This window comes from Helianthus annuus, chromosome 10 (genome assembly GCF_002127325.2).
Source record: "Helianthus annuus cultivar XRQ/B chromosome 10, HanXRQr2.0-SUNRISE, whole genome shotgun sequence".
Lineage (NCBI taxonomy): Eukaryota > Viridiplantae > Streptophyta > Magnoliopsida > Asterales > Asteraceae > Helianthus > Helianthus annuus.
Window position 1 is genome coordinate 169,059,621 of NC_035442.2, and position 10,337 is coordinate 169,069,957.

Consider the following 10,337-nt stretch of genomic DNA (forward strand, 5'->3'; position numbering starts at 1 on the left):
GAGAGATCTTCACTTGTAACCCCGCTAATGCAACTTGCAACTTAAATAGCTGGAACCACCTAGTGGCAATGTGAAGAACGATTACTGATGTCGCTCAATTGATTGAATGTGTCTTCAAATGCTAATAGCATAACAAATATTCTTGAAACAAATTGTAAATATAGTACACCTGATCTCTTAATATAAATATGTTTCTACTTAGGGGTGGGCAAACGGGCCGCAGCTGCCGGAGCGTAATGAACGTATCTGGAACCGATAAGATGGGCATCTAGGGAATCGCAAACCCACATATACTTTCACACCGTTCACCCTCACGGGTCTCGTGGGTTGGTTTTGCGGTTCTAGCGATTAATACCCAGGGACATAATTGTTGACTCCTATTTCTATCTGTTATGGTTTCATGTTTTCACACCCTTAGCTTATATTACTAACAATCTAAGGAAAAAAAAACTTTATATGTTGCAAAACTAATAGAAAATATGGCTGTAGAACCTAAAGGGGAAAAAAACTGTCAACTTCAGCTACACACCAAAATGCAAATCAATTAACCTTGATAAGTCACCGAATATCAAAATAAAAAACAATAAAACAAATATACTAACGATAACTCCAACCACATCTAATTCAAACTTGATTCAACAATCACAGGTTTGGATGAAAAATGATGTCAAAGAGATCATTACCAAAACCCCCGAAGGAACATCAAATTCGAAAACCCAATATCCAAAAAATAAAAAAGAGATGATTCAAGTGAAAATAGGAATCCCTTACCAGATATTCTCATTTATGATGCAACTAATTTTGACAAAATTTCACGCATTCATCAAATTAGACAGCTTTTCACCTAAATTCATAGAACCTTAATCCGACTCTGCAACAAATATTACAGCAGGCATCTACATCATAATTAAGACAAAATGAAAATACATGAAAAAACCAACAAAGTCGACCTATGACGCAGTAGTTAGGTATAGTGGTGTGTAGCTGCAACATCAAGGTAAGGAAGATGATGAGGCGAAATAATCTGATCTCCTATGACGGTTGAAATGAAGTGCTACCACATTTAGATGGTCATCACTGAAGATGATAATCTCTTCATGAAACCAAATGAAGATGAAGACACATGTCTGATGTCCATCCCGTATGTGAAATGAGAGTAAACAAAACAAAGATGTGCATTGAAGTTAGTACCATGAAAGCATAAATAGTTAAATCAACAACAAATGCAGTAGATAATCATTCTAAAATACCTCGTCTAAACCTTGAGGTGGAAGAGAGTATTGTAATTGCTTAAAAAGGCGCATGCAGGCAACACCCGCCCATTTCTTTCTCAATATTGGCTTGCATTTCACGAAGAGTGACAACTTCTTCCTCCATCTCCTCAATCGTTACTTCATCTCATCTAACTCCTACAACGATCTGCAAAAGGAATAGAAAAAGAATCGAAAATTAAACAAACTGAAGCAATTAGGGTTTACCGGTACAAATAAATAAGGAAACAAATATAGAACCATTAAGACGCCATCATCGGCGTGATGAGAATCAACCGCCTCTATCCATTTTACAAACATCACCTTTGCCATCAAACTGCTAAATATGATGCAAAATCAACACGCAATAATATGAAAATTCACACCAACAACTTCATTATCATTCGCCTAATGACTCTCTTCATTGGAAACGACTGTCGGATCATCTAAACTCGAAAAACTCATTGCATCAGTGAAGATTCTTGTCGTTACCTATTTAAAAGACACTTCTATTAAGGATGCATTTTTTTCAAAATGCTTTTATCAACCTCAATTAAACTGTTCCCATAATAAATTTGCAGAAAAAGTTAATAAATTCTTGTTCTAAGCACGCTTAACTATCATACTAAATCTAAATCTAAATCAAACTCAGGTTGAGAACTAACCATTAATGTCCATGTCTTCCCCCATTACAACTATGTTGACTACATATTTTTAGAAGAGGACATTAAGAAAAGTGGATGTGCTGATACAGACCATTAACCAAAACGAATATGCTAAGCATGTTAACATCACAACTACACCACTTTAATTACATTCTTATTTCTTTATATGTGGGCCACTTGGAAAAGAAATTGAAATAAACAATGATATAAATAAGTTATAATAATAAATAAATGCCTCTTATCTATACTAAAAGCGTCCGGTTTTGAACCATCCTAAAAATGACTTGCTTCCACCTGAACTCGTTTTGACTTGTTGACATACGAAGTTGACCCATCCATATATTGGTTATTATTTGGCTCAACTCACAAGGATTAATGTTCTATAATTGATGAGTAGGGAACTGTTGTTCGTGTTTTACAGGACAGCTATCACTCAATGACCTACAATTACATCTGACAAACGTGTCGGGTCGGGTCATACAAGTTTATAATTAAATAAAATAGTATGCTTATAACATCAGAATCTAATTTTTTTCGGCCACTAAAACTTTAAAAATAAAAAAAAAAATTGGTTATTTCTGTTAATTTTAAAAAATGAGGTTTTTTCCTTCCCCTTTCATCATTTTTTTCCACCATAACACAACCCATATTTTTGTTCGTGTTAAAAACATTAACCCTAAGCTGTGCACACTTAAAATCATGTAACCAGCGCATGACTCGTTTAGCTCATTTATCTAAACGCGCCAAATGGGATGGCTAGTGGTAATCAAGTTGCAAATGTGTTAAACGGGTCGATGGATCGTAAAAAATGAGCTAAACGGATCAAAAACATGTTAGCGAGAGTCGACCAGGTTGGCACGTCGACTTCTTTTAATTAAATGGGTAAACACGACCAGTTATTAAACGGGTTAGATATGACAACCCGGTTATTTTCGTGTGGTGTCAGAAACTACCTGCCAACCAGCCTCAATGCTATTCTGTTCTCTCTTTCATTGGACACTCTATTCTCATCATAAAGTCCTTCTGGATGATAATTTGGCCTCATCTAAACAAACCCATAACAAAATTATATTAAAATTGCAAAAACAATCAATATTTAATTACAATTTTTGAAATCTTGAATGAATTTAATATAAAAGACCTGAACTTTGTGGTCTTTGAGAAATGGATGATCAAAAGCGGGCCGGTGAGAGATGTGTACACAATCAATCATATCCCCATCTAGGCTCTGTGAAATCATACAAATAATTATACATTAAACTGTTAATTAGCAGTAATATTAACATATGAATATTGCAAATATCATTTAACCAGGAAATTGTAAAGAACAGTAAACATAAATGCTTAATTGTAGTGTGACAAAGATGAAATCGAATCAGACCTAATCAAACAAAACCGAGCATTCGAATCGAATTGTTTGTCACAAAAGACGAAATCAAACCTAATCGAATAAAACCGTATCAAATTAAACAAAATTAAACCCTAGTTCGCACAAATCGAAAAACTTTCCAAACTATAAAAGAACAATGAGTTCACAAGCGGAATCTGAAACATATATACATCAAACGCCCAGTCAAAATAATTGAACGATTAGTACTAAACTAAAAAAGTCCTAATCAAGAACAAATCTTACCTGTGATTTGAAAAACATCTAGCAAACATGAAAAGAACTTGGTTGAGACAAATCGATGGTTTTGGGATCCAAGATATGAAGCTTTTGCAGGTTCTTAATGTTCCACCGTTACAGCGTGAGGTTAAAGGCAAGAAGAATTGCAGCGGCAGGTTCTAGAATTAGGGTTGTCAAATGAGAAAGCGTGAAGGAGAAGCTGTGAATGAAGAATTGAGAGAATTAGGTTAATTAGATTGTATATATACCCGGGTCAAGAAATCGGGTAGGGTGTCCCAAATTCGGATCCCGTGTCTGCCCGTTTAAAGGAAAAAAAAGACCCGAATTTTTGGAGCCAAAACCAATTTCAAGAATGCATGAGGTGATGCCACCTCATTTTCCAAGCCCTCATAACATGACACATAAGCCCTTATTTATCATGTTTATATATATATATAGATTTATTTTAATACAGTTTATTTCTTTTATTTCATTTTTATTAGTTCAAATAATATTAACCGTTATGGAAGTTAATATAAAACAACTTATTTTATAGCCAATAATCAACTTTCCACCATATTTTAATATGTTATATATACTAAAAAAAATCAATTGACCCCAACGGGTCATGCATTTTTTTTAGTGATGAAATCATTGGAGAATAATACGTTCAAAGTTAGAATTGTTTTTAAATATTTCCTTAGTTTAGATTATTCCTACCAAAAGATGAAAGTTATGATTATTAAAATGTAATAAATCCTTTTCTTAATGATGTATTAGGACCAGTTTGGTAAGATTATCAATTGTCTTTTTATGAAAATCCTCTTTTCATAGTTCTTTAGGACCCATTCCAAAAAACAAACATTTTTTTTTCATATATGTTCTTTGATTTGTATACTTTTATACACAAGATGGAAATGAATTAAGGAAGTGTGGAATTGGAATGAAATAAAAGATTAAAAAGGATAGATGATTGCTTATTTGCTTTTGCATGACGAGTCTTTGAATCAAGGTAATATATATGTGATGGGCCATGAACTAGCTGCACGCGTGCACACACACGTACGTCCATATTTTCATCTCACTTCCAATCATATATAAACAAACCACCACATCCCACACATAACTCAACTCAAAAACTCAAAACTCAAAACTCCAAACCACCGGTCATGGACTTCACCACCACCACAACCACCTTCGTCTTCGTCTCCGCCACGGTACTCTTTCTCTTCACCGTACTCTTCATCAACAAATGCCGTTCGCTTGAATCACCATCATCGGTGGTAGTTAACACTAAGAAAATCCTCTTAGGGTCCATGGGATGGCCTTTTATCGGCGAAACCTTAGATTTCATCGCTTGTGGTTACACTGATCGTCCTCAATCGTTCATGGATAAACGCCGTCAATTGTAAGTGTTCAATAACATTTTTATCAGGGGTCATCATAAGACTCTCTTCTATATCGGCAAGGGCGGACCCATTAATGACTTAAGGGGGTGCCGCCCCCTTAACAAAAATATCAATGTTATTTTTACGCAAAAATCTCAATCATCTCCTTTAAAAGTTTGGTAAAAAATCCTGCCAAATACGAGTCTAAATCATGTTTTTTTTGAGAAAAAAAATACATTTTATATGTAAAAATGGTACAAATTCTACTAATCTAGTGGCTGGGTCAACGGCCCTCTTGACCCCCTCTAATTCCGCGCTCAACATAACACATTTCATTCCGATCTTGTGTTCATCTTATTCATTTCTGATCAAACACAGGTACGGAAAAGTGTTCAAATCTCACTTGTTCGGGAGCCCAACGATCGTGTCGACTGACGCAGAAGTGAGCAGAATTGTGCTACAAAGTGATGCCAATAGCTTCGTGCCATCGTATCCGAAATCGTTGACTGAGTTGATGGGAGAGTGTTCGATTTTGCGGATCAACGGAAGTTTACACAGGAGAATTCATGGGCTTATCGGCTCATTCTTTAAGTCTCCGTACCTTAAAGCGCAAGTAACTTGTGACATGCGGAAACTTGTTATGCAATCCATGGCTGCTTGGGAAGAAGATCGCCCTATTTACATTCAAGATGAAACTAAACATGTATGCTTTCTATATCTCATTATGTCTATCTTCACCTTTTTTAAAAATAACTATATATTATGTTTAACAAATTTTAATTATACACTTGAGTGAAATTACGAAACAAAAAAAGAACTATGTAAACAATGTATTTGTTTTTTTCTTTAATATACATAAAACGATTTTATATATGCATAGCTATATAAAATGAAAAACAATCAAACAAATGTGTTTATATTTTTTCCTTTGTATTTTATACCATAAGCGAAAAATTAAACTACTTTATTTATATTGACAAAACAATAATTATTACATTTTTATTTTTAAATGTTTTTAAAATTGAAAAATGGAACGTTATTTTTAAGCTATATGTTTTTGTAATAATGCATTTAAATATGTATGTATGTAGGCCAAACTCATCCTAGGTTTTTATTTATCATACAATATTTTTTGTTTACCAAATAAACAAAAAACAAGTTGCTTCATTTGACCATGTTTAATTATGTTTTCTTTACAAACAATTATGATATTCCATTGATGCTTATATAGAATTAATTTCACAAATGTTTGGATTCAAATTTGTCGTGTTACCTTGATAAAATATGTTTTACAAAATAATTACAAACTTTTTTATGTAAAAGTAAATAAAAGCACCGTTAATGCATTGAAAATTTGTGCTACTTCTAGATTTTTATATGCATGCTTAGATATATATTAGTTTGGTTAGATCATTATTTGAAAGAACCGTTTGATGGGTTTAACACGGTTTGACATGACCCGAGGCTAACACGATTTAAATCTTTTTTAAAAAAAAAACAAGGTATTTATTTACAATTTTACAATATTTTAGTTTCTTCGTTTGAATTGAGTGAAACATGATTTCTGATTTTGTTTTTAAATTACAAAAGCTATACCTTCGTTTACAATGTAAACAAGATGTGTCAACACTGTTAACTATTTTGGCTATTTGTGAGAAGAAAAAACAAAATCTCAAAACCAAAAAGTAGTTTGTTTGGGTGTCTAATTGTAGGGAAAAGGGGTTTAAACAAAAAAACAAGTTACAAAAGTAAATGTAACTTTTGATTTTTCTCAAAACATTATGATATAAAGCAATTACAGCTCTTGTTATTGGTTACATAATCATTATAATTTAATTATTTTGTCTACAAATTTCACCACCATAGGGTCCATGTAACAAATCATTTGTTCCCAATCTCCTCCACATGTCGCTATTAGAAAATTTTCCGCTTAATTTCTACAGTTGTTTTTTTTACAATCTTGATGTTTTATAGCCCATCAAGTAATTGTCATTAAAACTAACGGGTCGCGTTGTTTATTGTTTTGTCAGATTGCATTTCAAGTACTGGCAAAAGCTTTGATCGGTTTGGACCCAGGTGAAGATATGCAGTTTTTGAGGATCCATTTTCAAGATTTCATTGCGGGTCTCATGTCATTACCCGTAAATTTACCTGGAACCCAACTTCATCGATCATTACAAGCCAAGAAAAAGATGGTGAAGTTAGTCCGAAAAATTATAGCGAACAAAAGAACATGCAATGTTACTATTTCACAAGGTCCAAAAGATGTGGCCGACGTGTTACTTAACGATAAGAGTGAAAAACTATCAGATGAATTGATATCCGATAATATGATTGATTTGATGATTCCGGGAGAAGATTCTGTCCCTTTACTTATAACATTAGCCATCAAATACTTATCGGATTGTCCCAAAGCTCTCCTTCAACTTAAGGTACTTGTATCTTTAATCAACATCTCGTTATAAATTAATTATTTTGTTTTTTTATACCTAAGCATGACACATTCATGGGTTCTATACGGGTTAACATAATTTTGTTGTAGTGTAAATTGATTTTTTATTAACTTGTTGCATGTTGCATGGACTTATAAGTAATTAATTAAGGTGACATGCACGATTAGCAGTTGTCTACTATTTAATCCACTTTTTAGGAGTTGTGATGATTGTTTATGGCCATGATCTATCTCTAATGATCATTTTCTTAATTACCCACCCACTTGATCACTATTTAATTATGATGATGATTAGGAGGAAAATTTGGAGATGAAAAGACGTAAAAAAGACCTTGGAGGCCTAATGTGTTGGGATGATTACCTATCATTACCATTTACACAAAATGTAAGTTAAAAATAACTCTTATATGATTAACCAAAAACCACTAGCTAATTACTTACTGATGATGAGTAAACTTAATTAATTAACAGGTGATTACAGAAACACTAAGATTAGGGAATATAATAATGGGGGTGATTAGAAAGGCTATGAAAGATGTGGAGATCAAAGGGTACCTAATACCAAAAGGATGGTGTGTGTTGACTCATTTCAGATCAGTTCATCTTGATGCTAATCACCATGAGTCTCCTCACCACTTCAATCCTTGGAGATGGCAGGTAATTAAGCTTGTACTTCACGCAATTATCCGTCGATGAATTCTTTACCCATGTCATGTTTTCTTTAATTATATAACCTTATGAAAATTTGAATCTTGTGTAATAAACAACAGAATAGGGATATGTGCAATGGTAGCAACACTTGCTTCACTCCTTTTGGAGGAGGACTCAGGCTATGCCCTGGGCTTGATTTGGCCAGACTAGAAGCTTCCATATTCCTCCATCACTTTGTTACCGAGTTCAGGTAATTAACAACGCGTGTGAAGGGTAAAATTGTAATTTCACCACTAATAAACCCTATTTTCCAACCGCTACGGATTTTAGGGAGTGTAACATTACAGAAAAAGCATATTAAAGCAACTAGCATTATTAAAAAAAGTAACCCAACTACAAAAAGAATAAAAATAATAACAATAAAAAATAACCTATTTAGTTTGACCCGATTAAACTTATCTACTCGGACGGGGCGCCCCAATCCATAGAGACGACGAGACAAAACGTTCTTTTTTAACTCAAGTGTCAATATTGTTATATGTATTGCCTAGATAAGATTACCAAAGTACTTGCATGCACAAATAGATCTCTCTATATATATAAACAATTTACTTGTAGCATTAATATATATATGTGGGATTTCATGAAAATGCAGGTGGGTAGCTGAGGATGACACCATAATAAACTTTCCAACAGTAAGAATGAAGAATAAAATGCCAATTTGGGTCAAAAGAGAGAATTACATATGGTAGGGTGGGGGTATGATTGAAGAATTTTCATGGGCCCTTTTGTCTAAAGAAAAAGAAAAGGTAGATGAAGACCCACACGTGTGGGTGGCCATGACATGATCATATGTTGATATATCTGTCCCATCTTCGAACATACACACGCATGCATCTTAAAAAAAGGTCACAAGCGGAAGACAGTTTATTAGGAAATCTTTTATGTAAACTTGATTAGGGTCGTCAATTCATTTTGCATAGTTTGATATAAGTTCAAAGTTAATTAGTGAGGTATAACGCGTATCAACATATATCATACATAGGTCACAAGTGTATTTTATTTTTTAACGGCAAATTTCTTTACTCCTGTCGTCTGTGGGACTTGAACCCAAGACCTCCCCTTCCCTCAAGGTGTTTAAAAACATTACCTTTGCCAATGGACCACCACCCCCATTGGCAAAAGAATGGATAAGTCACAAGTGTATACTACAGAAATGCAGGAATCGTGTTTTGCTACCAAGATTCATGAAACCAGATCCGAATAGCAACTTTCATTGTACTTCGATCATTGACGTACTTTGAAGTATAAGATATATATGTTCGTTTGTTGAACTCGACATGGATTTTTTTATGCTAGTATATCCTATATGTAAGTGGTTATGATAAAATGAATTCACATTCCAAAATTTCATGGATCCAAGTATTACAAGAAGTATTTTCTAGGTTTTATAATTTGGAATAGCCCTGAATATCTATGTGAATCAAGTATGTATCACTTTCATATTTCAATGGTACTATTCTCGATGAAGTGTATAGGTCTCTATGAGTCGTGTACGTACACTATAAAATGTTGGTCTATATTCAAAGATGTAGATTGGGATAGGTGGCGTGAGTTTAACGTAAGAGATATCATTCCTTAACTGTTGTTGTTTTTGTTCGGGTGCTAGTTCCTTACTGCCCCAGTTTCTTTTTGATCAGTTTAAAAAGAAAAAAAATGTACACTATAAAATGACCAAAGACTTGTGTTTTATAATTTGGGAACCATCACAACATTTAGTTGAAATGACACAATCTTTATGAAATATAAAATATAATTATTTAAAAATATCTAAGTAATTATAGATCTTTTTAACCAAACTTTCATGTTATACAAGTTTCAACAATATTTCATGTTATACAAGTTTCAACAATATTTCATGTTGTACAAGTTTTAAACAATAACGAGAACCATTGTAATGTTATACAAGACATGATATTTATGTAATGGGTCAAGTTATTCTACAAAGACTTCTAATTGTAAGAAGTGTAAGAAGGATTTATAGAGTGATAAGTGTCCAATAAGCTAAAATTAAACCCACTACATCACCACCAAAAACCTAAACACCCACCCCCACCACCACCCAAAAACCTACCCCCACCCCCCACCCAAAAACCTAAACCCCCCCTCACTCCCACCCCCCAAAAACCCAAAAAAAACCTACCCCCCCCCCCAAAACCTAAAAAAAACTAAACACCCACCTCTCATCCTCTCGGCAAAAAAAAAAAAAAAAAAAATGGGTGGGTGATGTGGGGGGTGGGGGGGGGGGTTTGGTGGTGGTGGATG

General features: G+C 33.9%; 2 protein-coding genes across 2 annotated transcripts; one reads left to right on the forward strand and one right to left on the reverse strand.

Moving 5' to 3' along the window:
• Positions 1 to 1,409: 1,409 nt before the first annotated feature.
• On the reverse strand, positions 1,410 to 3,751 carry LOC110886533. Its single transcript, XM_035978408.1, has 4 exons — positions 3,549 to 3,751; positions 3,057 to 3,143; positions 2,869 to 2,960; positions 1,410 to 1,587 (listed from the first exon to the last, which is right to left on the reverse strand). The coding sequence occupies exons 1-4, from the start codon at positions 3,564 to 3,566 to the stop codon at positions 1,410 to 1,412; spliced, it is 375 nt and encodes a 124-aa protein (XP_035834301.1). The 5' UTR covers positions 3,567 to 3,751.
• Positions 3,752 to 4,660: 909 nt separating this feature from the next.
• Positions 4,661 to 9,079, forward strand: LOC110886538 (3-epi-6-deoxocathasterone 23-monooxygenase CYP90D1). Its single transcript, XM_022134351.2, has 7 exons — positions 4,661 to 4,929; positions 5,288 to 5,612; positions 6,940 to 7,341; positions 7,657 to 7,746; positions 7,833 to 8,018; positions 8,132 to 8,262; positions 8,668 to 9,079. The coding sequence occupies exons 1-7, from the start codon at positions 4,691 to 4,693 to the stop codon at positions 8,762 to 8,764; spliced, it is 1,470 nt and encodes a 489-aa protein (XP_021990043.1). The 5' UTR covers positions 4,661 to 4,690; the 3' UTR covers positions 8,765 to 9,079.
• Positions 9,080 to 10,337: the final 1,258 nt, after the last annotated feature.

What these genes read in the sequence shown, in the direction of transcription:
- LOC110886533 (XM_035978408.1), bottom strand. An exon ending in TCAAAGACCACAAAGTTCAG is followed by an intron (nt 2,961 to 3,056) that starts GTCTTTTATATT and finishes GGGTTTGTTTAG; the next exon opens with ATGAGGCCAAATTATCATCC. An exon ending in GCATTGAGGCTGGTTGGCAG is followed by an intron (nt 1,588 to 2,868) that starts GTAGTTTCTGAC and finishes CATATTTAGCAG; the next exon opens with TTTGATGGCAAAGGTGATGT.
- LOC110886538 (XM_022134351.2), top strand. Translation starts at nt 4,691, where the DNA reads ATGGACTTCACCACCACCACAACCACCTTCGTCTTCGTCTCCGCCACG. An exon ending in AAGCTCTCCTTCAACTTAAG is followed by an intron (nt 7,342 to 7,656) that starts GTACTTGTATCT and finishes GATGATGATTAG; the next exon opens with GAGGAAAATTTGGAGATGAA. An exon ending in CATTACCATTTACACAAAAT is followed by an intron (nt 7,747 to 7,832) that starts GTAAGTTAAAAA and finishes ATTAATTAACAG; the next exon opens with GTGATTACAGAAACACTAAG.